Here is a 26,383-nt window from a genome sequence, read left to right as displayed (position 1 = left end):
AGTATTTCTGTGACAGGAAAACGGTAGTGTCATCAGAAATGTGCTAATAACCATTTGAAGGAGGCAGTGTAGGGTATGGATGGATTAAAATAACAATCCATACTGTGAAACCATTATGTTCATGTCCATATTTTAAAAAAGTTTTTTTAATTTACATCCAAATTAGCATATAGTGCAACAGTTATTTCAGGAGTAGATTCCTTAATGCTCCTTACCTATTTAGCCCATCCCCCCTCCCACAACCCCTCCAGTAACCCTCTGTTTGTTCTCCATACTTAAGAGTCTTTTATGTTTTGTCCCCCTCCCTGTTTTTATATTATTTTTTCTTCCCTTGTGTTCATCTGTTCTGTGTCTTAACGTCCTCATATGAGTGAAGTCATATATTTGTCTTTTTCTAATTTCGCTTAGCATAATACCCTTTAGTTCCATCTATGTAGTAGCAGATGGCAAGATTTCATTCCTTTGATTGCCGAGTGATACTCCATTGTATATATATACCACATCTTCTTTATCCATTCATCCATCGATGGACATTTGGGCTCTTTCCATACTTTGGATATCGTTGATAGTGCTGCTATAAACATTGGGGTGCATGTGTCTCTTTGAAACAGCATACATGTGTCCTTTGAATAAATACCTAGTAGTGCAATTGCTGGGTCATATGGTGGTTCTATTTTTAATTTTTTGAGGAACTCCATACCGTTTTCCATAGTGGCTGCACCAGTTTGCATTCCCACCAGCAGTACAAAAGAGATCTGCTCTGTCCGCATCTTTGCCAACATCTGTTGTTTCCTGGATTGTTAATGTTAGCCATTCTGACAGGTGTGAGGTGGTATCTCGTTGTGGTTTTGATTTGTATTTCCCTGATGAGTGATGTTGAGCATTTTTTCATGTGTCAGTTGGCCATCTGGATGTCTTCGCTGGAGAAGTGTCTGTTCATGTCTTTTGCCCATTTCTTCCCTGGATTTTTTGTTTTTTGGGTGTTTGATACATTCCTTATAGATTTTGGATACTAACCCTTTATCTGATATGTCATTTGCAAATATCTTTTCTCATTCTGTCGGTTGCCTTTTAGTTTTGTTGATTGTTTCCTTCGCTGTGCAGAAGCTTTTTATTTTGATGAGGTCCCAATAGTTCATTTTTGCTTTTGTTTCCCTTGCCTCCAGAGATGTGTTGAGTAAGAAGTTGCTGCGGCCAAGATCCAAGAGGTTTTTGCCTGCTTTCTCCTCGAGGATTTTGATGGCTTCCTGTCCTCCATTTAGGTCTTTCATCCATTTTGAGTTTATTTTTTCTGTATGGTGTAAGAAAGTGGTTCAGTTTCATTCTTCTGCATGTTGCTGTCCAGTTTTCCCAGCACCACTTGCTGAAGAGACTGTCTTTATTCCATTGGATATTCTTTCCTGCTTTGTCAAAGATGAGTTGCCCATATGTTTGTGAGTCCATTTTTGGATTCTCTATTCAGTTCCATTAATCTGAGTGTCTGTTTTTGTGCCAGTACCATACTATCTTGATGATTACAGCTTGAAGTCCAGGATTGTGATGACTCCTGCTTTGGTTTTCTTTCTCAAGATTGCTTTGGCTATTCGGGGTCTTTTCTGGTTCCATACACATTTTAGGATTGTTTGTTCTAGCTCTGTGAAGAATGCTGGTGTTATTTTGATAGGGATTGCATTGAATATGTAGATTGTTTTGGGTAGTTTTGTCATGTCCATATTTTTGTACTAATTTGGTTACTTTTCCTTTCTGATCAAGTGTGTGTGATAAACAACCCCCGCTGTCACTACCTTACATCATCATCCTTACCCACGGGGGAATGCAGTGAGAACTTTCCAACAGATCTTCCCCCTCTCCTCCCCTTTCCATAGCCTAACTCCCATGCAGCACCCAGAGTAATCTTTTTGCAACATGAATCAGATGACATCAATACTTTACTTAAAACCCTGCCATAAATACCCATTTCACAGCGGGGATTTGCTTGTCTGTATTCTTGATGCTCTAAATTTGGGGCCTTGCTCATGGCAGGCAGGCGGCCTCCTCCCAGGATAACCAGTCCTTAGAAGTAGGAAACTTCTGGTGTGGACTTGCCTTTCATATGCAAATTAGACAATACAAAGACACTAAGGGGAACCACCTCCTCCTTCTGGCTCTTTCACTTCAGGAAACAGTATTCTGTGGGGATCATCCCAGATCCTGGGACCAGACAAATCAGGACAGCCCTCCTGCTCTAAAGCCTGGTAATAGTATTCAAACTAGCCAATCCTAAGCTGTCTCCCCTGCCCTGCCTTGCCTTTCCTTTGTGTAAAATACAAAAGCTCGGAACCACATTTTGTCCTCCACTTCTGCCTCCTGACCCATCCTGGTCTCCAGGAGACCCTGAATCATGTGCCCTGCATCCTGAGCCTATGGATCTGTAGGAATAAACTTCCTTCATGATAATCATTTTCAGGTCTGTGTATGCTACTGCACGAGATCAACCAGTCCCTGGGTACATTCTAGAGCACGCAGGAAGTGTATTCCAACCTCCCGTGTAGTCCAAGGCACCCCAGTGTCTCCATTTCTCTCTCTGGCTCCTCTCCTCTCACTCGAACCCCTGCAGGTGCAGCTCTGGCCACATTCTTGCCCCTCTTCAGGCTCTCAGGGCTCTCCCCCTTCAATTTCCTTGTCGTAGGTGTTCTCTGTGTGACACCCTGTTTCTTCAGATAAGGACTCCTTCCCTCCTCAGAGTCTGTGCTTAGATAATAAATGTCTCATTAGACTTGTCCCAACCATGTTACTTAGTGCTGCAAAACTGCTTTCATTCTACTCTCCCACGATTTCTCATCTGCTCTACACTTTCCTGTTTCCACAGCACTCCCCCCGTCCAACCTATATTGTTTAGGTTTTTCATTGTTCTTGTTTTTAAACTATTAGTTGTTATGATGAAAGATCCTCTAGAACAGGAATGCATTATTTTTTGGTATATATGTGTCCCCATTGTGTAGGGCAGTGCCTGTCCAAAAAATGGGCACTCAATAAATATTGATCAAATATATGTCTATATATATATTTTTTTCAAATCGTTATGAGGGACAAGAGAGAAGAGTGATGTTGGGGTGGAGGACTAATTTAAATTTGAGAAATATGGAGAAACCTCTGTGAGGAGGTAATGGTTGACATGAACTGAGTCTCATCACCCTGGACCATCTGTCTACAATCCAGGTGTGAGTGACTCAACACTATATCCTTCACAGCATTTTGCAAAGTGCCTTCTCTCAGCTTCTCTTGGAAGTATCTGTAGAGCAAATGTTGAGTGGATTTTACCATTAGGCTACTAAATGCTCCTGGTCCCTTGGCACCATTGTTAGGACTATTGGTTGTTGATCTACTCGTTCCCTTTCTATGCTCCCAGGAACTAGCCTGTGACTCACAGGGAACTGTAGTCCCTGGGTAAGAGTCATTGTTTGAGAGTAAGATATGTTTGTGCTCCTGGGGCACCTAGCTGGCTCAGTCAGTTAAGCATCCAGCTTCAGCTCAGGTCATGATCTCGCAGTTTGTGAGTTCAAGCCCCACATTGGGCTCTGCCGACAGCTCAGAGACTGGAGCCTGCTTTGGATTCTGTGTCTCCCTCTCTCTCTGTCCCTCTCTCAAAAATAAATAAACATTGGGGGAAAAAAAGATATGTTTGTGCTCCTGGTTTCAAGAGAACAGGAGAGATTCTACAAGGAATGGAAGGAAGAGCTGACTGGAGTGGACACCTGTTAGAGGACTATTCCCCCTAAAATGACAGGGGACGAACACGAAGCAGATTACAGAATTCCAGGGTCATGGCACATAACACATTCCTGGACAGGAAAAATCTGGGAGTTGGTGAGTTTTCCCACCGACAGAGAGCTACAGAGACCACTCACGGGGTTCAAGGACAGAGTTCCAGAACTGCTTTCAGCAAAGTTCTGGGGGAAATTGCTCTACAGCCTGAACCAAAAGTATTCAAGCTTCTTGGGTTCCTATGTTGTTGGATATTTGTTCTTCCCCAGGCTGGCTACTCCCAAATTTCTCTTCCCAGGTTCTCTGCTTCCCCAGAGCAAAATGACTGAGTCAGCACTCTTGAACTGGGCGTGGGGACAATGTCCCACTTCTGTCTGACACCCCCATTTGAGGTGGGGTGAGTGGGAAGAGGCCTCAACTCTTTTCAGCTGCCGTCTCGGAGTGTGGAAATCCTTCCATTCAGCTGGCACAAAAATGAGAGTGGACCAGTACTCTCAGAAGCATGGTGCCCAAGGCGGAACCTCCAGCCTAGAAGTGGCGACCTGCTAAAAGAGACCTCTGGGGACCATACTGGCCAGGAACTTCACCTTAACAACAAGTAGCTGGGGGCAGGATGAGAGATGCTGACCTCCTGGCCCTCCTGGAAGATAACTCTCCGAGTGAGGGATCCCTGCGCTCTCATCTGCACCGCTGTAGTGGATTTTCTATCTCCCTGAACTGGGAAGGTTGAAGGAGATTAAATGTCTCAGTTCAAAAACCGCAGACTCGCACTGTTTTTACAGAATTACAGATCATCTTGAATAAATGTTCTTCATTCGTTGTATAACCTTGTTGTTGTACATCCATTTCCAGAGATATTAAATCTTGTATGTTTTGGTTTTTGTTCGCTTAAATTTTTTCCACCAGTTTCACTAGGGAATGAGTCCACATAACTACTCCCGTTGTCAAGCTAGAAGTCCCTCCTTGCTCTTTTTTATTTTTAAGTTTTTATTTTTAAATAATTTTAGATTTACTGTAAAATGGCAAGTATGTATTTCCCATTATATATAACTTCCAACCCAGCTTCACCTCATGTATTATGCAGATATATGGTACATTTGTCAAAGCTAAGAAATTGACATTGATATAACATTGTTTACAAATTATTTGGATTTTACCATTTTTTTTTTCCCTCCACTAATGTCCTTGTGTTGCAAGATCCCATTCCAGGACACCAGGTTGCACTTAATCAAGTTACTTTGTTACACTTGTTTTTCACGATCCCAACACTTTTGATGAGTTTTCGTTGGATATTTTATACAATGTTCCTCAATTTGCACTTATCTGATTTTTTTATGAGTAAAGTGGTGAGTCTGGGGGAAGGACATCACAGTAGTGAACAGTTTTGTTGCATCATACTATGTGGTACATGGTGTCAGCAGGACATCACTAATGCTGCTAACCTTGCTCACTCGGTAAGGGTGGTGTCTACCCATTTCCTCTGCTGTCACCTTACCCTTTTCTTCTTTTCATCCTTAGTCACTAAGTCCAGCCAATTCAAGGGAATCAAACTCCACCATCTGAAATAAGGCGATCTATATGTTACTCGGAATTCTGTAGGAAGGTTTCTCTTATCTCCCTGTACCCATTTATGTAAGAGCACTACTGATTCTTGTTTCTTTAAAAAACAAATAAACATAAGTACTTACAAGAAATATGTGTGTTGGGGTGCCAGGGTAGCTCAGTCGGTTAAGTCTCTGGCTGGATTTCGGCTCAGGTCATGATCTCTTGGTTCGTGAGATCAAGCCCCGCACTGGGCTAACAGCACAGAGGGTGCTTGGGATTCTCTCTCTCTCTTTCTGCCCCTCCCTTGCTTGCTCTGTCTCTCTCTCTCTCTCTCAAAAGTAAACAAGCATTTAAAAAGAAATCTGTGTGTTGTGATTCCCTTTTTTACACATGGGGGAAAAATAATGTGGAAGTCTACTCCTTGGTGATGTGTTTAGTAATTGTGACAGAACAGCAGGGTCAAATACACACCCTGTTTCCATTTTTATAACTGTGTGTATATTCATTGGAAGCTGAGTTTTATTTTCTCACCTTGTCACGAAAACACACACACACACACACACACACACACACACACACAAATAAGTAACCAACGATGACTTTTAAGTTTTTTGTAATATATTCTCGAAGGATTGTTAGCATTCCTAACATGACTGTTGGTTTCTTGTCTGCACCTATTTAATGCCAGGTTGGTTCTGGGTTCGCCCCTGCCCATTCCTTTCTCTATTCTCAGGCTTTTCTTGAGACTGGAGATAACCCTGTTCGCTAACAACTCCCGAATTTGCAGATCCATGCACGACCCCTGGGCCAGCGATGAGACACAGGTGAAAGTGCCGGTGCTCGACCCCTGCGTCCACCTCCGGCCTCGCTCACCAGCGGGCGTCAAAGCCCCACAGCACGTGCAGCTGGTGCTGGACAGAGCCCGCGAGGGGCCAGGCGATGCGCATGCGCCGCGTGGGAGGGAGGGCTTCTGGCGTCCGCGTCCTGGCGCTCGCTACTCTTAAGGCTTGTGTGCCCGGCTCCCTCCAGGAGGATCGCGAGGAGGTGAGGAGCACGGGGAAGTCCCGAGCTGAGCCGAAGACCTCGGTCCCCGACGTGTCACGTGCCCTGACCCCGGGCGGACGTCCCGGCCCCCGGAGCCTCGATTTCCCCGGGCACGTGAGGGACCGTTTCGCGCCCGTCCCTCGGCCCCACTGTGAAGATGCAGGTCTGAGGCGGTACTCGGCCTCGCGCACTCTTCCACTGGAGGAGACAGGCTCGGGAAGCTCCCCACCGCCGCTGCTTTCAGGGACAAAACCACAATTCCCAGAAGGCTGTACACCGCGTGTCCGCGCGCGCGCGCTGGGCCAATGACAGCCCAGGACAGGGGCGTTTCCTGCGGCCCGCCCCGGCGGGGGCGGGACTTCCTGCTCCGTGGAGGCGAACGTCATCCGCCGGTGCCGGGTGGGTCGTACCGGTCTGTGCGGCTTCGAGCAGTGGTGTGCAGGGCACCTTTATGAGGCGCGAGCGGAGAAGGCGGTGTGGAGCGTGGGTCTTACCTCCGCGTCCTTGTACGAGCCTGATACCCGCCCCTCATTCTCTATAACGGGGTGTCACGTGAGCGCCTGCTGTCCCTGCAGCCCTGGGCCTCGAGCGCGCTTCACAGCGGGGAAGCTGAGGCTGGGAGTGAGACCGTCAGCCGAGGTCGCCCCGCTCTGGGGCCCCTCGGCCGCCACCCCCTCCCCGGGCCCCGCTCTGTGCACAGGGTCCCACGATGGCGGCGGCGTGGATGGCCCCTGCGCGGGTGAGTGGACGACGCTGTGGGTATTGCAGCCTGTCTGCTGCGGAGAGGGCTCCTGGGCAGCCGGAGGCTAGGAAGCCGTTCGCTTGCCTTTTCTCCCTGTCGTTTGTGTACAGCGCGCGTCGCTAGCTTGCCGTTTTATTGTCCGTAGTCCTGCGGTAGTGCCGGAGTTCGACAAGTGTTTGGTCAGTGCCTGGAAGGTGAAAGTGATGCTTCCTTCCGCGGGCGTCCGTCACTCACAGATCCAGCCCGCCCGGGGACCTGCAGGTGCCCACCCGGCCCTCCCGCCGACCTCCTCGACCTTGCCTTCTTCCCCGGGGGCGCGGTTCTCCGGACACACCAGCCTGACCATGCTGAGTTCATCCCCCAGCCCTGCCCTGTGCCCGCGATTCTGCCCCTTTGACTCTGGCGGGAGGGAGGGGGGGGGGTCTTCCTCTCACATCCTTCTGGCCTCTGCTCAGATGTCACGCATTTGGACAGAACTGTCCCAGCAGTTCAGGCCGAAGTGGCCCCTTCCCTGCTTGCCCATCATCTGGCATTTTTGTGTAGGAAACCTGGCAAAATTAAATAAGGGTTCCTGGTTGAATATGTCTGGGATGTTGTGGGAGCAAAGAGAAAACAGTGGCAGAGGAACCATAATCGCTGGCCTTGGTTAATTTTTGCTGTGGGTTGAAGGGCACACCTAACATTTCACCTCTTTTAATCCTCACCTCCTCTGAGTTAAGTTCTGTTATTATTGCTGTTTTGCATGAAAGCAACTTGAGGCTTAGAGAGTTCAGTTATTTGCCCAAATTCACCGCAGCTCTTTTTTCTTTTTAATGTTTTACTTATGTTTGAGAGAGAGAGAGAGAGAGTGCGAGCCAGGGAGGGGCAGAGAGGGGAACAGAGGATTCGAAGTGGGGTCCGCGCTGACAGCAGCAAGCCAGATGTGGGGCGCAAACTCACAAACCTTGAGATCATGACCTGAGTTGAAGTCAGGCACTCAACCGGCAGACACCCAGGCGCCCCTCACTGCTGCTCTTAAGTAGCAGAAACAATCAGTGCGTCAGCCACCACAGCCTGTGTTTGTACCCCCTTCTGTACAAAACGCATATAGGGATACCTGGCAGTGACACGGAAACATTGCACGCCAAGCAGGCTTCCTTGGAGCAGGCAGTTTGGGCGGAAGGTGGGAATATGGCATTTCAGCAGGTGGAAGCGTGTGGACAAAAAAAGGTATATTTGTTTCAGGAGTCCCCAGAAGACCTGTGTGATTTCCATGGCCCCCCGTCCCCGTCTGTCGAGACCTACCCTGGGAGGGCCAGCCTCTGTGGTCATTTGCTGACCGTTCCATCATACACTCTGCCAGGACAGACAGTGGTAAATCGGAGGCTGTTCTCATGGCCGCAGCCTGCTTGCATCGTCCTCAGCAGCTTCCGTTCTCTGGGCCTGAAGTAGTCTTTCCTCAGGGATGGGTGCCGTGAGGACCCAGGCAGGCGGGTTTGAGTTCCGGCAGAGTCGCCAAAGGAAAGGAAAGAAGATTCCAGTAGGAGAAAGAAACAATGGCTCATTGTGGATTCTCCCTGGCAGTCTGAGGAGCAGAAGGCATTGGCACCTGATCCAGGCCCTGCCACTTCCCAAGCAGGTGCCACCACCTCAGGTGACTGTCCTGTAAGGTGGCTGATGACGAGCTCGCTCCTCTGCCCTTGTCCACAGAAATTATGTTCAATGTTTGCCGAAATGAGCGTGACTGGGTATTTATGTGAAATGCTTCACATCTGCGTTAACTCCTTTGCTAATGGAGGAGTGTCAAGATTGTGCAGTTAGGCCGTAGACCAGAGGGACCTCAGTTCAAGTCCTGCCTCTGCTCATACCACGTGTAAACTTAGGGCCCTGACTGGCATGAGGGTGATAATGATACGACCTCAGGCTGTGGTCAGTCGTCCAGTGCTTCTTTTACGAATATCTTTTTTTCATTGATTTTCAAAACTACTACCACCGAGTGATAATTACTGTATTGACCCAGGAATTGAGGCTCCCAAGTTCACATGCCAGGCAAGTGTTGATTTTAAGAGGATTCACACCTCAGGAGTATGACTTTTGTTCCCTTTAAGGAGACAGGCAGAGCGTCTGCACGAGGCAGGCTCACTGTGGAGACCAGTGAGTCTCAGGGATTATTCTGTAATTATCGTTGCTGCTGTTTTCAATGCTCTCCCGTTCGTCTGGCGTCTCGGAGCCCTTGCCATGCTGTGTCTCACAGTCCACACAGGAAGGTCCTGACCTTGCGTCATTCTCCCTGGGCTCCCACGTGGGAGGCTCCTGGCTCCCGCGCTGTTGTAATCAAGGCAAAGCAGCATCTCGGAGTCCTTGAGGCCAGCACAGAGCTCAACCCTCAGTGGCCGTTTGGTCTCTCTGCTCCCTCGCCATCAAGAGAGATGGGCTCTGGTTCCCGTCAGTAGCCCTAGGACAAACACAGCTGCCTCTATTTGACTTTTCAGATGCTGGTGACCTTCGACGATGTGGCCGTGACTTTTACCCAGGAGGAGTGGGGGCAGCTGGACCCTGCCCAGAGGACCCTGTACCAGGAGGTGATGCTGGAAACCTGCAGGCTCCTGGTCTCTCTGGGTGAGGCCTCCCTCCTCCTGCCGTGTGGGAGACCCTCCCGTCACCACCTTCCCTCCACTCTCTGGCTCCAGGCCTGGCTGGTCGACAAGGCCTCTGTAGCCTGCCTCCCTCCTCCCCACAGCTTCGGTGATTTTCTAGACTCCCCTCTTCCTGCCTGCTCTTCTGTGTGGGAGGGAGGGTGAGGCGAGAACATAGTTGGCTTTTGGTCACAGCCAAAGAAGGGTGTGTTGGGAGGAAATGGGGGTGTCTCACGGAACCCACAGGAAGGAATGCCAGCTGGGCTCCTTGAGGGACTGATCCGGCAACTTCAAGAAGCACGATTATGCCCTGGCTTCCGGGGCTTTCGTCCTGACCTCTCCGTGGGTCTGCTTGTGTCTCTGTCTTTTCACAGTGGTTTTTTTCTGCCACAGCTGTTTGGCAGCAGGAAGCGGTCGCCCAGTCCTTGCGGTGTGAGGCCCCATGTTCCGTGTCTCTGCTCTTGTATGTGGATACTGTTCCTCTTCATTCGTTTACTTCTCCCGACATGCCATCTCCGGCAAGTGAGGAAAATAGGGCCACTGCAACGAGTCCCTCTAAAGCTTAATCCGTTCAGTTTAAAAGACCCCTCTTTGTTGCGAAAAGCTCTCCTGCAGTTTTTGGTGGCACAGGTTCTTTCTTTTGTGAAATGTTGAGGAGAATAGATGCCGTTTTTGTCTGTGCAAGCGTCCCTATTTGACCACAGGACTGAGTGGGAGTCCCAATTTTTTGTTTTTAGTGGTTCCTGAAGCGCCGTCTAGCGTCATCAAGTCTGTCTCTCTCTCTGGCCCGTGTTTCCTGAGGATTGAGGCCTCCTGCTCCCATCCCCCTGTCACTGTTTCAGCCTCCTTGGGCTGAGGTTGCTGGCCCCACACGGCTGCTTCCTTCTTCGTATAGTGCTTAGGAGACCGGGGTCTGGTGCCAGACCCTTACTGTTCAGTCCCCGCTCTGTGGCTTATGAGCTCTATGTTTCTGGACCGGGTACTGAACCGCTCTGTGCCTCGTAATCTCAGCTAAAATGAAGTAATATAGCACCTCTGCTTCACAGGGCTGTCGTGAGGGTCAAATGGCTCAGAACAGTGTCTGGTGATACCTTGCGATGTGCGGCTTTAGCGATTGTGACCCTCGCTGCCGCCAGTACTGTTCTCATGTCATCATCGTTCTCATTGTCTGGTCTTCACCCTCATACTTGGACTCAGCATCTTCTGGAACAGTGTTGTATAGCTTTGTAGTCAAAGAGGCCAGATGCCAGACACGACTACACAGACCCTGATCCACCTTGGCTCAGCCATTTACCAGTTCCACGGTTTCAGCAAATCTGCCTGATCTCGGTTTCTTCATCTATAAATGGTGCCAGTCACAGTGTTTACTTCGTGTGGAGGCTGTAAGGAAATCCTAAATTAGAATTTTTTATGTTCGCTGGAAGAAGAACAGAATCCTTTGCTTAGGACCTAAAAAAGACTTCGCTCAATGAAGACACTTTTGAGTGAAAAGCCTCAATATTTTATTTTATCTTTTTGTGAAGTTTATTCATTTATTTTGAGAAAGAGAGCACAGGAGGGGCAGAGAGAGAGGGAGAGAGAGAGAATCCTAAGCAGGTTCCACCCCATCAGCATGGAGCCCGACGTGGAGCTCAAACTCATGACTGGTGAGATCATGACCTGAGCCGAAATCAAGAGTCAGACATCCAACTGACTGAGCCACCCAGGGACCCAAGGCTCAATATTTTAAATATGTCATTTATTTTCTAAGTTAGTACATAAATTTAATTCTATGTTTTAAGAACATACTGCATTTAAATTGCTTGGCACAGTTCCTTGGGATATGGTTATATCCTATAAATATTAGTGTTTTGTTTTAAGTTTATTTTTGAGAGAGTTGGGGAGGAGCAGAGAGAGGGAGAGAGAGAGAATCCCAAGCAGGCTTCACGCTGTCAGCATGGAGCATGATTTGGGGCTCAAACTTGAAAACCGTGAGATCATGACCTGAGCCAAAATCCAGAGTCAGACACTTAACTGACTGAGCCACCCAGATGCCCCTAGTTGTTTTTTTTTTTTTTTTTGAAGACTTTTTAAAGAGCAATTTCAGGTTCATAGCAAAATTGAGAGATTCCCCATAAACCCCCTTCCTCCACACCTGCACAGCCTCCCACATTATCAACATTTCTCCCAGAGTGGTGCTTTTGTTACAGTCAGTGAACCTACACTGACCTCATAGTCCCCAAAAGTCCATAGTTTACATTAGGGGTCACTCCTTGTGTTGTGCCTTCTGTGGGTTTGGACAAATGTGTAATGACAGGTTTCCATCATTATAGTATCATGCAGAGTATTTTCACTGTGCTAAAAATCCTCTTTGCTCTGCCTATTCGTCCCTTCTCCTGCTCCCCTTCATTAACCCCTGATCTTTTTACTATCCCCATTTGTGTTTTCCATAATGTCTTGTAGTTAGAATCATACAGTATGTAGCCTTTTCAGATTGACTTCTTTCATTTAGTAATGTGCATTTAAGGTTTCTCAGTGTCTTTCTATGGCTTGATAGCTCATTTATTTTTAGTGCTGCATACTCCATTTTCTAGATGTACCACAGTGTATCCATTTACCTGCTGGAGAAAGTCTCATTTGCTTCCAAATTTTGGCAATTAACTATAAAGCTGTTGTAAATATCCATGTGTAAGCTTTTATGTGGACTTTTGGGGAAATACCAAGGAGTGCAATTGCTGGATCTTATGGTAAAGTTATGTGTACCTTTTTTTTGTCTTATTACATTTTCTTGTCACATTACCTAATACTTCCAGTATTTTTGTAGATGTTTATCAAGTTCAGGAAATTTCCCCCCATTTCGCTTTTGCTTAGAGTTCTTTTTTTTTCTTATGTATTTTTTAAATTTATTCATTTCGAGAGAAAGAGAGAGAGAGAGAGAGAGAGAGAGAGAGCACGAGTGGGGGAGAGAGACAGAGAATCCCAAGCAGACTCTGTGTTGTCAGCACAGAGCCAGATGCAGGGCTCGATCCCACTAACTGAGATCATGATCTGAGCCAAAGTCAGGAGTCAGACACTTAACCAGCTGAGTCACACAGCCTCCCCAGAGGTTTTTTTTGTTTTTTTTTTGTTTTTTTTTTGTTTTAACTCTGAAACATGTATGGATGTTGGATTTTATCAAATACTTTTCTGCATTATCAATATGATTGTGTGATTTTTCTTCTTTAGCCTGTTGCTCTGATGGATTATGTTAATTGATTTTTAAATTTTGAGTCGGGTTTGTATATCTGGGATAAATCCCACTTGGTTGTGATATATCATCTCTTTATACACCGTTGGGTTTGATTTGTTAATATTTTGTGGAGGATTTTTTTTTTCATCTATGTTCATGAGACATATTGTGTATACTTTACTGTGATGTCTTTATTTGATATTAGGTAATGCTGGCCTTACATATTGAATTAGGAAATATTCCCTCTGCTTCTGTCTCTGGGAGAGATTGTAGGGAATTGGTATAATTTCTTCTTTCAGGTTTTGGTAAAAGTCACCAGTGAACCCAACTGGGCCTCGTGCTTTGTTTTTTGGAAGGTTATTAACTTTTGATTCAATTTCCTTAATAGATATACACCTACTCGGATTGTCTGTTTCTTCTTGTGTGAGTTTTAGCAGGTTGTGTCTTTCAAGTGATTGGTACATTCATCTCAGTTATTGAATTTGTGAGCATAGAGTGGTTGATGGTATTCTTTTAAAGTCCTTTAAAAAATTTTTTTTTCATGTTTGTTTATTTTTGAGAGACAGAGAGCATAAGCAGGGGAGGGACAGAGAGAGAGGGAGACAGAGAATCTGAAGCAGGCTCCAGGCTCCAAGCTGTTAGCAGAGCCCAGCGTGGGGCTCGAACTCACAAAGCACAAGACCATGACCTGAACTAAAGTCAGATGCTTAACTAACTGAGCCACCCAGGCACCCCTTTTAATATCCTATTAATGTCCATAGGATCTGTAATTTGTGTTCTCTCTCATTTTTTTTTTTTTTCAGTTAGCCTGGCTAGAGGCTTATCCATTTTAATGATCTTTTTAGAGAACCAGATTTTTGTTTTGTTGATTTTCTCTATTTTCTGTTTTCAATTTCATTAATTTCTGCTCTAATTCTTGTTTCTTTTGTAGTGTTTACTTAGCACTTAATTTGTTCTTCTAGTTTCCTAAGGTGGAAATTTATATAATTAACTTTAGATCTTTCTTTAAAAAAGATATTTCTATGTTATAAATTTACTGCTAAGCACTGCATTGCTGCGTTCCACAATTTTGCTAAGTTGTATTTTTAATTTTTTTATGTTTATTTGGTTTGAAGTTTTTTGTTGTTTTTTTTTTCTTCAGTAATCTCTATACTCAACATGGGGCTCAAATTCATGACCCCAAGATCAAGAGTCACATGCTCTTCCAACTGAGCCACAGAGGCATCCTCTATTTTGGTTTTCATTTAGTTCAAAATATTTTTTACTTTCTTGAGATTGCTTCTTAGACCCACATGTTATTTAAAAATGTGCTGTTTAATCTTTACCTATTTGGGGATTTTCCAGTTATCTTTCTGTTATTAATTTCTAGTTAATTACTTTGTGGTCTGAGAGCAGACATTATATGATTTCTGTTCTTTTTAAATTTTGGTTAAGGTGTGCTTTATGGCCCACAATATGATTTGTTATGGTGAATGTCCCATGTGAGAGAAGAATGTGTATTCTGTTTTGGGATGCAGTAGTCTACAGATGTCAGTTATATCCAGGTCATTGTGGGATTGTTCAGTTCAACTATGGCATTATTAATTGTCTGCCTGTTGGATCTGTCCGTTACTTTTTTTTTTTTTTTTAAGTTTATGTATTTACTTTGGGAGAGAGACAGCGGGGCAGAGAGAGAGGGAGAGAGAGAGAATCTCAAGCGGGCTTCACACTGGCAACGCAGAGCCTGACACGGGGCTCAAAATCCTGAAACTGCGAGATCATGACCTGAGCAGAAACCAAGAGTCGGACGCTCAACCAACTAAGTCACCCAGGCGCCCCGGATCTGTCCATTTCTGGTAGAGGAGTAGTGTAGTCTCCAACTTTGATAGGGGATTCATCTATTTTTCCTTGTCATTCTATCAGTTCTTGCCTCATATAATTTGATGGCAGACACATACAGATTAAGGAATTTTATGTCTTCTTAGCAAACTAACCCGTTTATCATTACATAATGCTTTCTTCATCCCTGGTAATTTTCCTTGCTTTGAGGTCTGCCCTGTCTGAAATTAATACAGGTCTGCCTGCTTTCTTTGGACTAGTGTTAGCGTATTCTGATAACGTATTAGTATATTTTCTTCCATCCATTTACTTTCAACATGTATCTTTTTATTTACAGTGGGTTTTTTATAGACGATCTATAGTTGGGTCTTATTTTTTTTATCCATTCTGACCATCTCTGTCTTATAATTGGAGCATTTAGAAAAAAAACAGACGATCCAAGTGATATTGATACAGAGGGGTTAATATTTACCATATCTGTCACTGTATTCTATTTGTTGTCCTTATTCCTGTATTTGCATTCTAGTCTTTCTGCCTGGAATAACCTATCTCTCTGCTCAGAGTACCCAGCCACTCTGCCTACCTGACTGTCTATGATCAGAGATGCCACTGGTGAAATGAACCTACTAGGTGGGGTGCCATCATCCTGGGAAGTGTTTAAAATCTCCTGATGCCCAGGCCTCACCCCAGATATTTTGTGTAAATTAGGCAGTAGTAGCAGCGAAGCTCACCAGGTATTGGCTGATGCACAGGGAGGTCGAGGCCCCTGACTGGATTAATTAGAAAGCACCTTCAGGAGATAGGTCTAAACAGCATTGCGATTCTACAGGATGGGGATCAAAGGGATTTGGTGCATCCTGTGGAGCCGATGCTAATGTCTACAGTCTTTGGGGCCCAATGACAGTGTTTTATGCAGCTGGTTTCCAGGTCACATCATTTTATTTGCATGGATGGGAGCAGCTTCATTCTGAGGCCTTCTCCAAATTCTGATGTCCCAGTCTAGATTTATTTCTTCTCACCAGAATCTCCACGTCCTCTTTCTTTCTCCGTAAACAGGCTGTCCTCTACCCAAACCAGAGCAGATCTACCCACTGGAGCGGAGCCCAGAGTTATGGACACTGCAGAGAGGCCTCTCCTCTAGCAATTGCCCAGGTGGGTGCCAACAGCTGGCCAGGTGGGGGTCCTGGCAGCTTGTAGACGGCAGAGTAGACTGTCCCTGGAGTTTGTGGAAGTTTTACTGTTGTGGCCTCTCTCAAGGCTTAGGATGCACGGAGCCTTGTAACCTGAGGTCTTTCCACCCGTTCCCGGCACCCCATCACAATGTCCAGCACTCCTGGGGAGGTATGGGGCCTATTAAGTAAGAAGTTCGGGCTCTTGGCTCTGGTTGCTTGGGCTTAAAAACTAGCTGTGACATGCCACAACCCTGTGGCCGCAAGAAAGGTGCGTCATCTCACAGTGCCTTCATGTAAGTTCAGCCACTGTAACCCAGCTGCTCTAACAGGTGTATTCCAGAATCTTGGTGGCTCAGCATATGAAAAGTACTTTTCTCACCGAAGGACTGTGTGGGTCCACCTGTAGCTGTGTGCCACACAGTTACTCAGGGACCCAGCTACCTCCTGTCGTCAACATGAGACTTTCGGGTTGTCCTGCCTCCTTCCAGCTAGCAGAGGGGAAATCAGAGAAGAAAGGGAGATGTCATACCCACTGTTTCTCCTCACATGCGATCTGGCTGCACTTCGGTGCCTGGCTCTGGGAAATGAGGCTGAGCTGTGTGTCCGTGGAGAGGAGCCAATGGTTTGGTGAGTGTAGTCTGCTCCTGAAAACTGCTAGCAATAATAGTTTCTATATCACTGGATTGTTTGAGGACGTACCAGATTGCATGTGACGCTGGTTCACACTGGCCCTGACCTACAGGGCACGAATGGCTCAGCAAAGGTAAGCTGTTAGTGCTACTTACGTCACAGTATGAATCCTCGTGAATAATGATAGTAGTTCAAGTTGCCTTCTGAAGTGCAAGGAGACTAGCTGTCCTCTGCGTCTCACCCTTTCCCACCTTCTCCACCATTCTCCAAGGGTCCATTAGACACTCAGAAGCACTCCTGGGCTCCATATCTTAGCACCCCTCCTGTTCGCTTAAGCTTCAAGGTAACACTTCACCAACACTTCACCTTCTCTTCCCCAAATGTGGGCCGCTGAGGCCCTCGGGACATCAGGTGTGCTGACTGGTGCTACCGCAGAGCCAGGCTCTCCCCTCTCGTGGTCCCTTGGTCTATTCAGCCCTTCAGAGTCTGTTCCACACCTTTGCCCATGTCCCCGGTCTCACGTCTGCGAATGTGCAAAAGACACTTCAGCTCACCATGCCTGAGAGGGAGCTCTTGATTTTTCCCTCTCCTCCCACCTCCCGTGCAGGTCAGAAGGCTGGGTGCCACTTTAAGTCACTCCTCAACATCCAGACATCCTGTCCATTTCACGCACGCGTCTCCACTGCCTCCCCTGCTACCCCTGACCTGTCCCCACACACCTAAGTCCAGCCGGTCTCCCTACGTCTGCTGCATGCCTCTGATCTGTGCTGCCTCCCACACTGGCTCCCCCAGCCGCTTGGACCTTGTTCTAGACCTTCGCCGGCCCCCCCACCCACCAGTGATGTCTCAGAACATTTTCATGGTGAAAGTCGTCTGTGTTCTTCTGTTGCTTGATCTCCAACCCTTATACATGGATAGAAATCTCTGTGTGAACCTCCCCATCCTGCCCCCTCGTGGAGCTCGACCTTAGTTCCTGCACTAAGTCCAGATCACACCTTTTTAGGGCACTTGCTTCTTCACGTATTTTCTGCCTCTTCAACTTTATCTAATCTCTGCTCAACATAAAAATATGCTCGGTTGCCTCACACTTAGGGAAAGTAAATTACAAAGGCTTATGCCTCTCCCGTGTCTGCACACTGGCATCAACTCCACTTTCCCTGTATAACCAATCTTGGAAAAGTTGTCTCATTCTTTTTTTTTTTTTTTAAATGTGTATTCATTTTTTGAGAGAGAGAGAGAGAGAGAGAGGGAGAGACAGAGCACGAGCGGGGGAAGGGGCAGAGAGAGAGGGAGACACAGAGTCTGAAGCAGATTCCAGGCTCTGAGCTGTCAGCACAGAGCCTGACATGGGGCTCGAACCCATGAACAGTGAGATTGTGACCTGAGCCAAAGTCGGATGCTTAACCAACTGAGCCACCCAGGTGCCCCAAAGTTGTCTCATTCTTGCGAGAGATGTCTACATTTTTGTTCCATACCTCCCATTAATGATTATTTTCTTGAACTTTTTGAATGAGATATAACTCATATGCTGTGTTGCTTAAAAGCCTTAAGAGGTCAGCTTGACGAATCTTTGTATACGTATAAACCCACATCACCACCGTTACGCTAATATATACCACAGTGCCCCTGATCTGTGGTTTCGCTTTCTGCGGTTTCAGTTACCCGTGGGCAACCACGGTCCAAAAGCAGGTGATGGTCCTTCTGATATATCAGTAGAAGGTCAATAGTAGCCTAATGCTGTGTCACACGCCTGCGTCATTCACCTCCCTTCGTCTCCTCATGTGGGCGTTTTATCATCTCACAGCACCACAAGAAGGGTGAGTGGCGTACAATAAGATATTTTCGGATAGAGACCACATTCGTGTAACTTTTATTCCAGCGTTTGTTAAAATTGTTCTATTTTATTATTAGTTTTTTTGTTAATCTCTTATGTGCCAAATGTATAAATTAAACTTTAGGTATGTATGTACAGGGACAAAACATAGTATATACAGGATTGATACTACCCATCATTTCAGGGACCCATGGGGGGTCTTGGTACAAATCCCCCGCAGATAAGGGGGGCCACTGTAGAATATCTCCAGCACCTTATCAGGGTCTCATGCCCTCGACAGCCCCTTCCGTGAGGTAGCCCCTGTTTAGACCATCAGCATAGATTTGAGTGTTGAACCCACTGTGTGCTGTCGGTATATCTATCTCTTGATCATCATTATGTCTGTGAGATTCTTTTCATGTGGTTGCATATAGTTGGAGTTTTTCACAGTCGATACAGTGTGATGTCTCATTGTGTGAAAAACTGCCCTTTATCCCTTCCCCTCTTGACAGGCATTGCTGTTGTTTTCAACGTCCTGCTGCCGAGGATATTCTTGTCATGTGTTTCGGTGCCAAGAGGCACTGATTTCTGTGAGGAACGGACTCTGGTATGTTTCTGGGTCAGGTTGGCTCAATTGGAAACTGCCAGGCAGTTCTGCAGAATGGTGCCCCCTTTCACATTCCCGCCATTTGCGTATGAAAGTGCCAACATTGTCCTCTTCGCTCTTTGAGGCCCCGTGGGGGGTTCCTCTGAACCGCAGCACGGGAAAATGTTCCTTAGGAAAATATTCCTTACACGGTCACTGCTTTGCTCCCAGTTTCCAAATAGGGCAGCGACCATCAGGATAATGGGTAACGGCCCGCAGTTTACTGAACGCCCTGCAGGGGCCGGCATTGTGCCCGGCGTTTTACAGGTCTTGTCTCAATTCAGCCTTCAGGGCGGCCTTTGAGGCAGAAGCTGAGCCTGTCAGTGCTTTAGACGAGATTGAGATGGGAGCAGCTAAGTAACTTGTGCCATATCTGCTCACTTGGTGCAGGCAGGACGTGAGCCAGGATGTGGGCCAGGCGTTCTGGCTCCAGAGCAGACACTTAAACTCCATACCGTGTGAGCTCGTTGTGTGGCACGCTTTTCTGATTGTGTCGTGGGCATCCGGCCTTCTTGGGGTCTCTGCCCCTGATCTCCCGGGACCTATCTTGTCTCCTTACTCTGGTGGCCTCTTTAATGTTGGCTCATTACGCCTCTCTTGGACCATGCTCCCCGCACCCCCAAGTGGGGAAGGGACAGAGAGAGAGGGGGACAGAGATCTAAAGCAGGCTCTGTGCTGATAGCAGAGGGCCCAGTGCAGGGCTCGAACTCACAAACAAGATCATGACCTGGGCCCAAGTCAGACACTTAACTGACTGAGCCACCCGGGTGACCCATGGACCGTTCTTTTTATTTTTCAATACCCTCCGGGGTTAATATGTACATTCTTACACTGTCAGTTTACATACTTCCTAATTAGATCCCAGATGTATGTTATGGGACTAACCCATGATAAACAATTAGAGCTAACGGGGGTTACGTTTTGCTCAGTGTCTGGCACCAGACTGAACATGGTCCACATAGCAAACATGGCAAATGCAGGATTTCACTCCATCCTCATGGAGTCCTACAGTCCAGGCTCTTTTTTTAGCTTTATTCTTGAGAAGACAAAATGAGGGCTGAAGGAATTTGAGTGCCGTGGGAGGTACCATGGAGCTAATACTGCGTTCCTGTGGGGCTTGGGCCTAGGGTTTCTGTGGTCCAAGACCATGATCTTTTTTTTTTTTTTTTTTTAACGTTTTTTTTTTTTTTTTGAGAGAGCGACCCAGGGGGGGGGGGGGAGAGAGAGAGAGAGAGAGAGAGAGAGAGAGAGAGAGAGACACAGAATCCGAAGTAGGCTCCAGGCTCTGAGCTGTCAGCACACAGCCCAATGCGGGGCTGGAACCCATGAACTGAGATCATGACCTGAGCCGAACAAAGTCAGATGCCCAACCGACTGAGCCACCCAGGCGCCCCCCCAAGACCATGATCTTAACCATAATACTGCTGTGATCTCTAACTTTTGTTAAAGTGGACCTCAGGTACAAATTGCAATTAATCCTAAACCTTGGCTCACTGTCCTCACTGATTCATGAATGACCTTGATTAATTGATGTATTACTCAAGGTATTTGCTCATTCATTTCTTTTTGAAAATAACGTACTTGGGGCGCCTGGGTGGCGCAGTCGGTTAAGCGTCCGACTTCAGCCAGGTCACGATCTCGCGGTCCCTGAGTTCGAGCCCCGCGTCGGGCTCTGGGCAGATGGCTCAGAGCCTGGAGCCTGTTTCCGATTCTGTGTCTCCCTCTCTCTCTGCCCCTCCCCCGTTCATGCTCTGTCTCTCTCTGTCCCAAAAATAAATAAAAACGTTGAAAAAAAAAATTAAAAAAAAAAAAAAAGAAAATAACGTACTTAACATCACTGAACTGAAGAACGAGAACATTGCTCACACCTGCTGTCTAGGTGGTCTGCACTGCTGTAACAAAACTGGCAGCTTTAACAACAAACGTTTGTTATCCACGGTTCTGGAGGCTGGAAGTTTAAGATCCGGGTGCTGGCAGATCTGATTTGTGGTGAGGGCCCTCTTCCTGGTTTGCAGATGGCGGTCTCTCTGTCCTCACACGGTAGACGCTCTTGTGTCTCTCCTTGCGAGGACACCAATCCCGTGTCGGGGGCTGTACTCTCACAGGCCCATCTCTGGCGTGCTGCACTCCCTGAGTCTCGGAACACTCTGCCTTTGTTCATTCTGTTAACCGAGGCCGAAATGGTGTTCCCACTCTCTCTGTCCGGCAGCTTCTAGCTCTCCCTGTGCGGGAAGCTTCCCTGACCTCTTCCTGGCTGCTGCATGGGCTGCCTCAGGTGCTCCTATCCTGGCCTCTTATAGCACCTGCAGACGTTCTTGCTTGGAGCAAACCCGGCACACACGCAACATTCCTCTGTCTGCCCGTCCCTAGTCTCCAGACACTCTGTCCCCCGTCGGTTCTCTCCCTCTGGATTTCCTCTCAAAGGTTTCAAGAGTTCAGGATCCAAAAAGAAAGAAATTGTAAACGGGGTTTCCGAGATTGGAAAACATGGGAGGTGCTGAGCCACTGTTTCCATTTTCTTATTCCCACTGAAATGGCAATTTTGCTTTTCTGTGTTGCCATCTCTAATAGGCCCTTCTGTGTATTGTATTCCCTTAGGTGACAATATAAAACCTGAGACCACCGAGCCTTCCCCTTCTCACCTTGCCTTGTCTGAGGAAACCTCACCACGGGAGCAAATGACTTCACGAGCCCCAGGGTACTCCCAGCTTGGGCAAGGCAAGAGTCAGGATAGGCCATCAGAAATGCTGGAAGGCCAGTTGGAACCAGGAACAGACCCCCTGATGGAAAAGCTCCCTGGAAACACGAAGCCCGAACATGATGGTTTAGGGACAGATGATAGTCTACACTCAAGGATTGTACAGGAGCTGATCCCTGCGGGACATGTCCTCCATGAACGTGACTCACGGGGACCACTGAAAGATCCCTTGATTCGTGAAGGGAGACGTCCCTATAAGTGTGCGGAATGCGGGAAAGTGTTTACCAAGAACTGCTTTCTTGTTCGACATGAGCAGGTTCACACTGGAGTGAAGCCCTATGAATGCACCGAGTGCGGGAAAACTTTTAGCAAGAGCACACACCTCCTCCAGCACCACATGATCCACACGGGGGAGAGGCCCTACGAGTGCATGGAGTGCGGGAAGGCCTTCAACCGCAGGTCGCACCTCACGAGGCACCAGCGGATTCACACTGGGGAGAAGCCTTATAAGTGCAGTGAGTGTGGAAAGGCCTTCACCCACCGCTCCAATTTAGTCTTGCATAACAGGAGCCACACTGGAGAGAAACCCTTTGTGTGCAAAGAATGTGGAAAAGCCTTCCGAGATAAGACAGGTTTCCTTCGACACTACATCATCCACACAGGAGAGAAGCCCTTCGAGTGCCTGGAGTGTGGGAAGGCCTTCAACCGCCGCTCACATCTCACGTGGCACCAGCAGATTCACAGTGGAGTGAGACCCTTTGAATGCAACGAATGTGGGAAAGCCTTTTGCGACAGCACAGACCTCATTCAGCACTATGTCATCCACACGGGGGAGAAGCCCTACAAGTGCCTGGAGTGTGGGAAGGCCTTCTACCGCCGGTCACACCTCAAGCAGCACCAGCGGAGTCACACCGGCGAGAAGCCCTATGTGTGCACTGAGTGCGGAAAGGCCTTCACCCACTGCTCCACTTTCATCTTGCACAAAAGGGCCCACACCGGAGAAAAACCCTACGAGTGCAAAGAATGCGGGAAAGCCTTTAGCAATCGGTCAGACCTCATCCGACACTTCAGCATCCACACTGAGGAGAAGCCCTACGAGTGCATGGAGTGCGGGAAGGCCTTCAACCGCCGCTCATACCTCACGAGGCACCAGCGGATTCACAGTGGAGAGAAGCCCTATGAGTGTGTGCAGTGTGGCAAAGCCTTTTGCCAGAGGGCAAACCTCATTCGACACGCCGTCATCCACACTGGGGAGAAGCCCTATGAGTGCAGTGAGTGTGGAAAGGCCTTCACCTACTGCTACACTTTCATCTTGCACAAAAGGGCCCACATTGGAGAAAAACCTTTTGAGTGCAAACAATGTGGGAAAGCCTTTAGCACTAGGAAGGACCTCATCCGACATGTCAGCATTCACGCTGGGGAGAAGCCCTTCGAGTGCTCTGAGTGTGGGAAGGCCTTCAACCGCCGCTCGGGGCTCACGAGGCACCAGCGGATTCACAGTGGAGAGAAACCCTATGAATGTGTCGAGTGTGGGAAATCCTTCTGCTGGAGCACAAGCCTCATCCGACACACCGTCATCCACACTGGGGAGAAGCCCTATGAATGCAGCGAGTGTGGAAAGGCCTTCAGTCGTAGCTCCTCCCTCACTCAGCATCAGAGGATTCATACTGGGAGACACCCCGTCAGTGGCAGCGCAGCAGAAGTGGGGAGACCCTTCACGAGCGGGCAGTCCTTGGTCACCCTCTAAGCGCTCCACAGGGGAAAGACTTTTGAATGTAGCCACTGAGGAAACCTCTTATTCAGAATCCGATCATTCATACCAAAGAGAAACCCTTCTGTTGGAGGATATCGGTTGTCATCTGAGGAGTCATACTGGAAATTCACCCAGCCTAGAGCCTTATTCTACATCTGAGAACTCCTCCAAGAGCATGATCCAGTCATTCTCGTGCACTTAGCATAACCATTGGCCCCATCTTCTCAGTTTACACTGCAAAATTATCTCAGGGATATTTAAACAAAGGAGGAGGAGATACAAGAGAAACACAAGCACAGTTTCTTTCATATTTCTGTGACAAGCCTATGGCAGTTTCTTGTTCCTTATCTTATTTGGGGGGGGGGGGCGGTGTTTCAGAGATCAGAGAGCCTTGTCCCCTTTGCCTTGTATATACCTTCACTGCTGTCCATTGTCGTGACAGTTGAGGGTGTGTTGAAAGCCTTTATTTTTTTTATTTTTATGTTTATGTTTTTTCACACTCACAGATGGCTTTATTCAGCTGTCGCCCATAGGACAGGGTGCCTCCCAGACCCCACAGTCCCTTGAAAACCTTTATTGAAGGCCTTTGTTCTACAGCATCATCCCTACCTTTGAGTAGCATAAGTCTTAACAAGAAATATGAAAACTTGAGTTATGAAAGACTCATATTTCGGGAGATAAAAATGTACATATGAATGGGCCCACTGTAGCACATTCTTAAGACTTTGATTTTTTAAAAAGCAAAAAAATTTTTTCAGGTGTACTTAACCATCCATTTATACGTGCTCTTGATCTACTTGTCTATTGTTTTTTTGTATTTTGCTGTACGATGAGGATGGCAGTGTAGCTGCGTTACCTTCTCAGATGAATCCTCTGATTGTGGTTCCTGAGCTTCTCCAATCCTATTTAGAGAGGCTTCTCCCAAGTCCACCTCACTTGTTTTCTATGGGTTGAATTAGAGCCAAAACAAAAGAAAACACATAGCTAAATTAAGCTAAAAAAATAAAGAGAAACTCCAAAAAGCAGAGAGAAAGAATCCCATTTTTAATCCTACGAAAGGTGGTGTGAGGATTCACTGTTGAGGAAATTGACTAGAATATTAACAGATGAAATGGGCATGTGCACATGCAGGGGTGTGTGAGTTTCACTGTTGTTTCCATGGCCTTGGTTTCCAGTGTAGTAAGTAACAGTACCTTTATCAGCGTCTTTTGGAATTCCTTCTTTGTTTTTTTGTGGGTTTTTTTTTTTTGTTTTGTTTTGCTTTGCTTTGCTTTGACCTACCTGTGATAGTATTACCTCACATTAAGAAATATGCTGTACAGAAAGACGTAAAAATAATCACGCATTCACTTTGAACCCTCCTCAGGGCCTCCTAAATCACCGCAGGTGTACTTTTGTATTGCCATCATAGACCAAGCCATTTTTGTTACATTGATTCATGGCATTATTGTGAAGGCACCTCTTAATCCTTTTCGGTTCATGTCTAAGAAGTCTTAAGGAAGCTCTCTGTCCTGAATACTTTCTCCTGTGTTTTCTCCTAAAAGTGTTATCGTTTTTGCATATAAATCTCTAATCCAGGTCAAGTTAATTTTTGTATTACCATGTGAGGTTTAGGTTGAGTTTCTTTCTTGTATTTTTGCTTAAGGATGTTCAGTTGACTGGCACCATTGGTTGAAAACTAGACTACAGTACTATGCCTCCACTGAATTATGTTTATTCCTTAATCAAAAACCTGTTGGGCATATTTATGTTGGTCTATTTCTGAGTCTCTGTGTTATCCCACTGATTTGTACATCTAAACTTCTGCCAGTACCAAACTATCTTGATTACTGCAGCTTTTAGTAAATCTTAAAATTGGGTGATTTCTCCTTTATTCTTTTTTAAAATTGATTTAGCTTTCCATATCAAATTTTTTCCCTTGGCTTTCTGTAAACACTTTATCATGTGCTTGTCTGTATGTAGGAAACATCTTGCTGGGAATTTGATAGACACTACATTAGTCTATGGATCATTTCTGTGAGATTTGGCATCTTTATTATTTTGACTCTCACACCACGAATATGGTATGTCTCTTCATTTATTTAGATCTTTTTTGGTTTATTTCACTAGCGTTTTGTAATTTTCCACTTGTAAATCCTGAACATATTTTGTTAGATTTTTACTTTGGCACTTTTTTTGGAGTCACTGTATGTTATATGGAGGTTTTAATTCCAGTTTGTACATGATCATTACTGTTACAGAGAAATATGATTAATTTTGATATGTTGACCTTGCCTTCTGCGACCTTGCTGAATACTTATTCAAGCAGAATTTTGTGTAGATTCCTGAGGATTTTCTTCATAAACAATAATGTTATCAGCAAATTGCAAATATCTTTTTGTCTTCTTCCCAATCTGTATCCCTTTCATTTCCTTTTCTGTCTTTATTGTACTAGCTAGAACTTGCAGTACAATGTCAAATAAAAGGGTGAAAGAGGACATACTTGCCTAGTTTGTAATGTTAAGAAGAAAACATTCAGTGTTGATTATTAAATATGATGGCTGTGGGTTTTTTGTTGTTTTACTTTTTAAAAAAAATTTAATTCCAGTGCAGTTAACAAACAGCATTATATTGGGGCGCCTGGGTGGCTCAGTCAGTTGAGCGTCCAACTTCGCCTCAGGTCATGATCTCACGGCTTGTAAGTTCAAGCCCCACGTTGGGCTCTGTGTTGACAGCTCAGAGCCTAGAGCCTGCTTCGGATTCTGCTTCAGATCCCACTCTCTGCCCCTAACCCACTCACATTCTGTCTCTGTCTCTCTCGAAAATAAATAAACATTAAAAAAAATTAAAAAAAAAAAACACCAAACAGCATTATATTAGTTTCAGGTGTACAATATAGTGACTCAGCAGTTCCATATATTACTCATTCCTGGAGATAAGTGTACTCTTAATCCCCTTCACCTAATACATCCTTCC

The 26,383-nt window shown here is 46.4% G+C and overlaps 1 protein-coding gene across 1 annotated transcript; it reads left to right on the top strand.

Annotated features, from left to right (window-relative positions):
- Nucleotides 1-6,713: 6,713 nt before the first annotated feature.
- Nucleotides 6,714-25,973, top strand: LOC121023454 (zinc finger protein 543-like). Its single transcript, XM_040465352.1, has 6 exons — nt 6,714-7,072; nt 7,221-7,336; nt 8,300-8,708; nt 9,547-9,673; nt 15,773-15,868; nt 21,576-25,973. The coding sequence occupies exons 3-6, from the start codon at nt 8,520-8,522 to the stop codon at nt 23,420-23,422; spliced, it is 2,259 nt and encodes a 752-aa protein (XP_040321286.1). The 5' UTR covers nt 6,714-7,072; nt 7,221-7,336; nt 8,300-8,519; the 3' UTR covers nt 23,423-25,973.
- Nucleotides 25,974-26,383: the final 410 nt, after the last annotated feature.

This window comes from Herpailurus yagouaroundi, unplaced genomic scaffold, assembly GCF_014898765.1.
Source record: "Herpailurus yagouaroundi ecotype Mexico unplaced genomic scaffold, PumYag 557, whole genome shotgun sequence".
NCBI classification, from domain to species: domain Eukaryota; kingdom Metazoa; phylum Chordata; class Mammalia; order Carnivora; family Felidae; genus Herpailurus; species Herpailurus yagouaroundi.
This window is presented reverse-complemented; position numbering and strand designations above follow the sequence as displayed.

What these genes read in the sequence shown, in the direction of transcription:
- LOC121023454 (XM_040465352.1), top strand. Translation starts at nt 8,520, where the DNA reads ATGGGTGCCGTGAGGACCCAGGCAGGCGGGTTTGAGTTCCGGCAGAGT. An exon ending in AGCAGGTGCCACCACCTCAG is followed by an intron (nt 8,709 to 9,546) that starts GTGACTGTCCTG and finishes TTGACTTTTCAG; the next exon opens with ATGCTGGTGACCTTCGACGA. An exon ending in CTCCTCTAGCAATTGCCCAG is followed by an intron (nt 15,869 to 21,575) that starts GTGGGTGCCAAC and finishes GTATTCCCTTAG; the next exon opens with GTGACAATATAAAACCTGAG.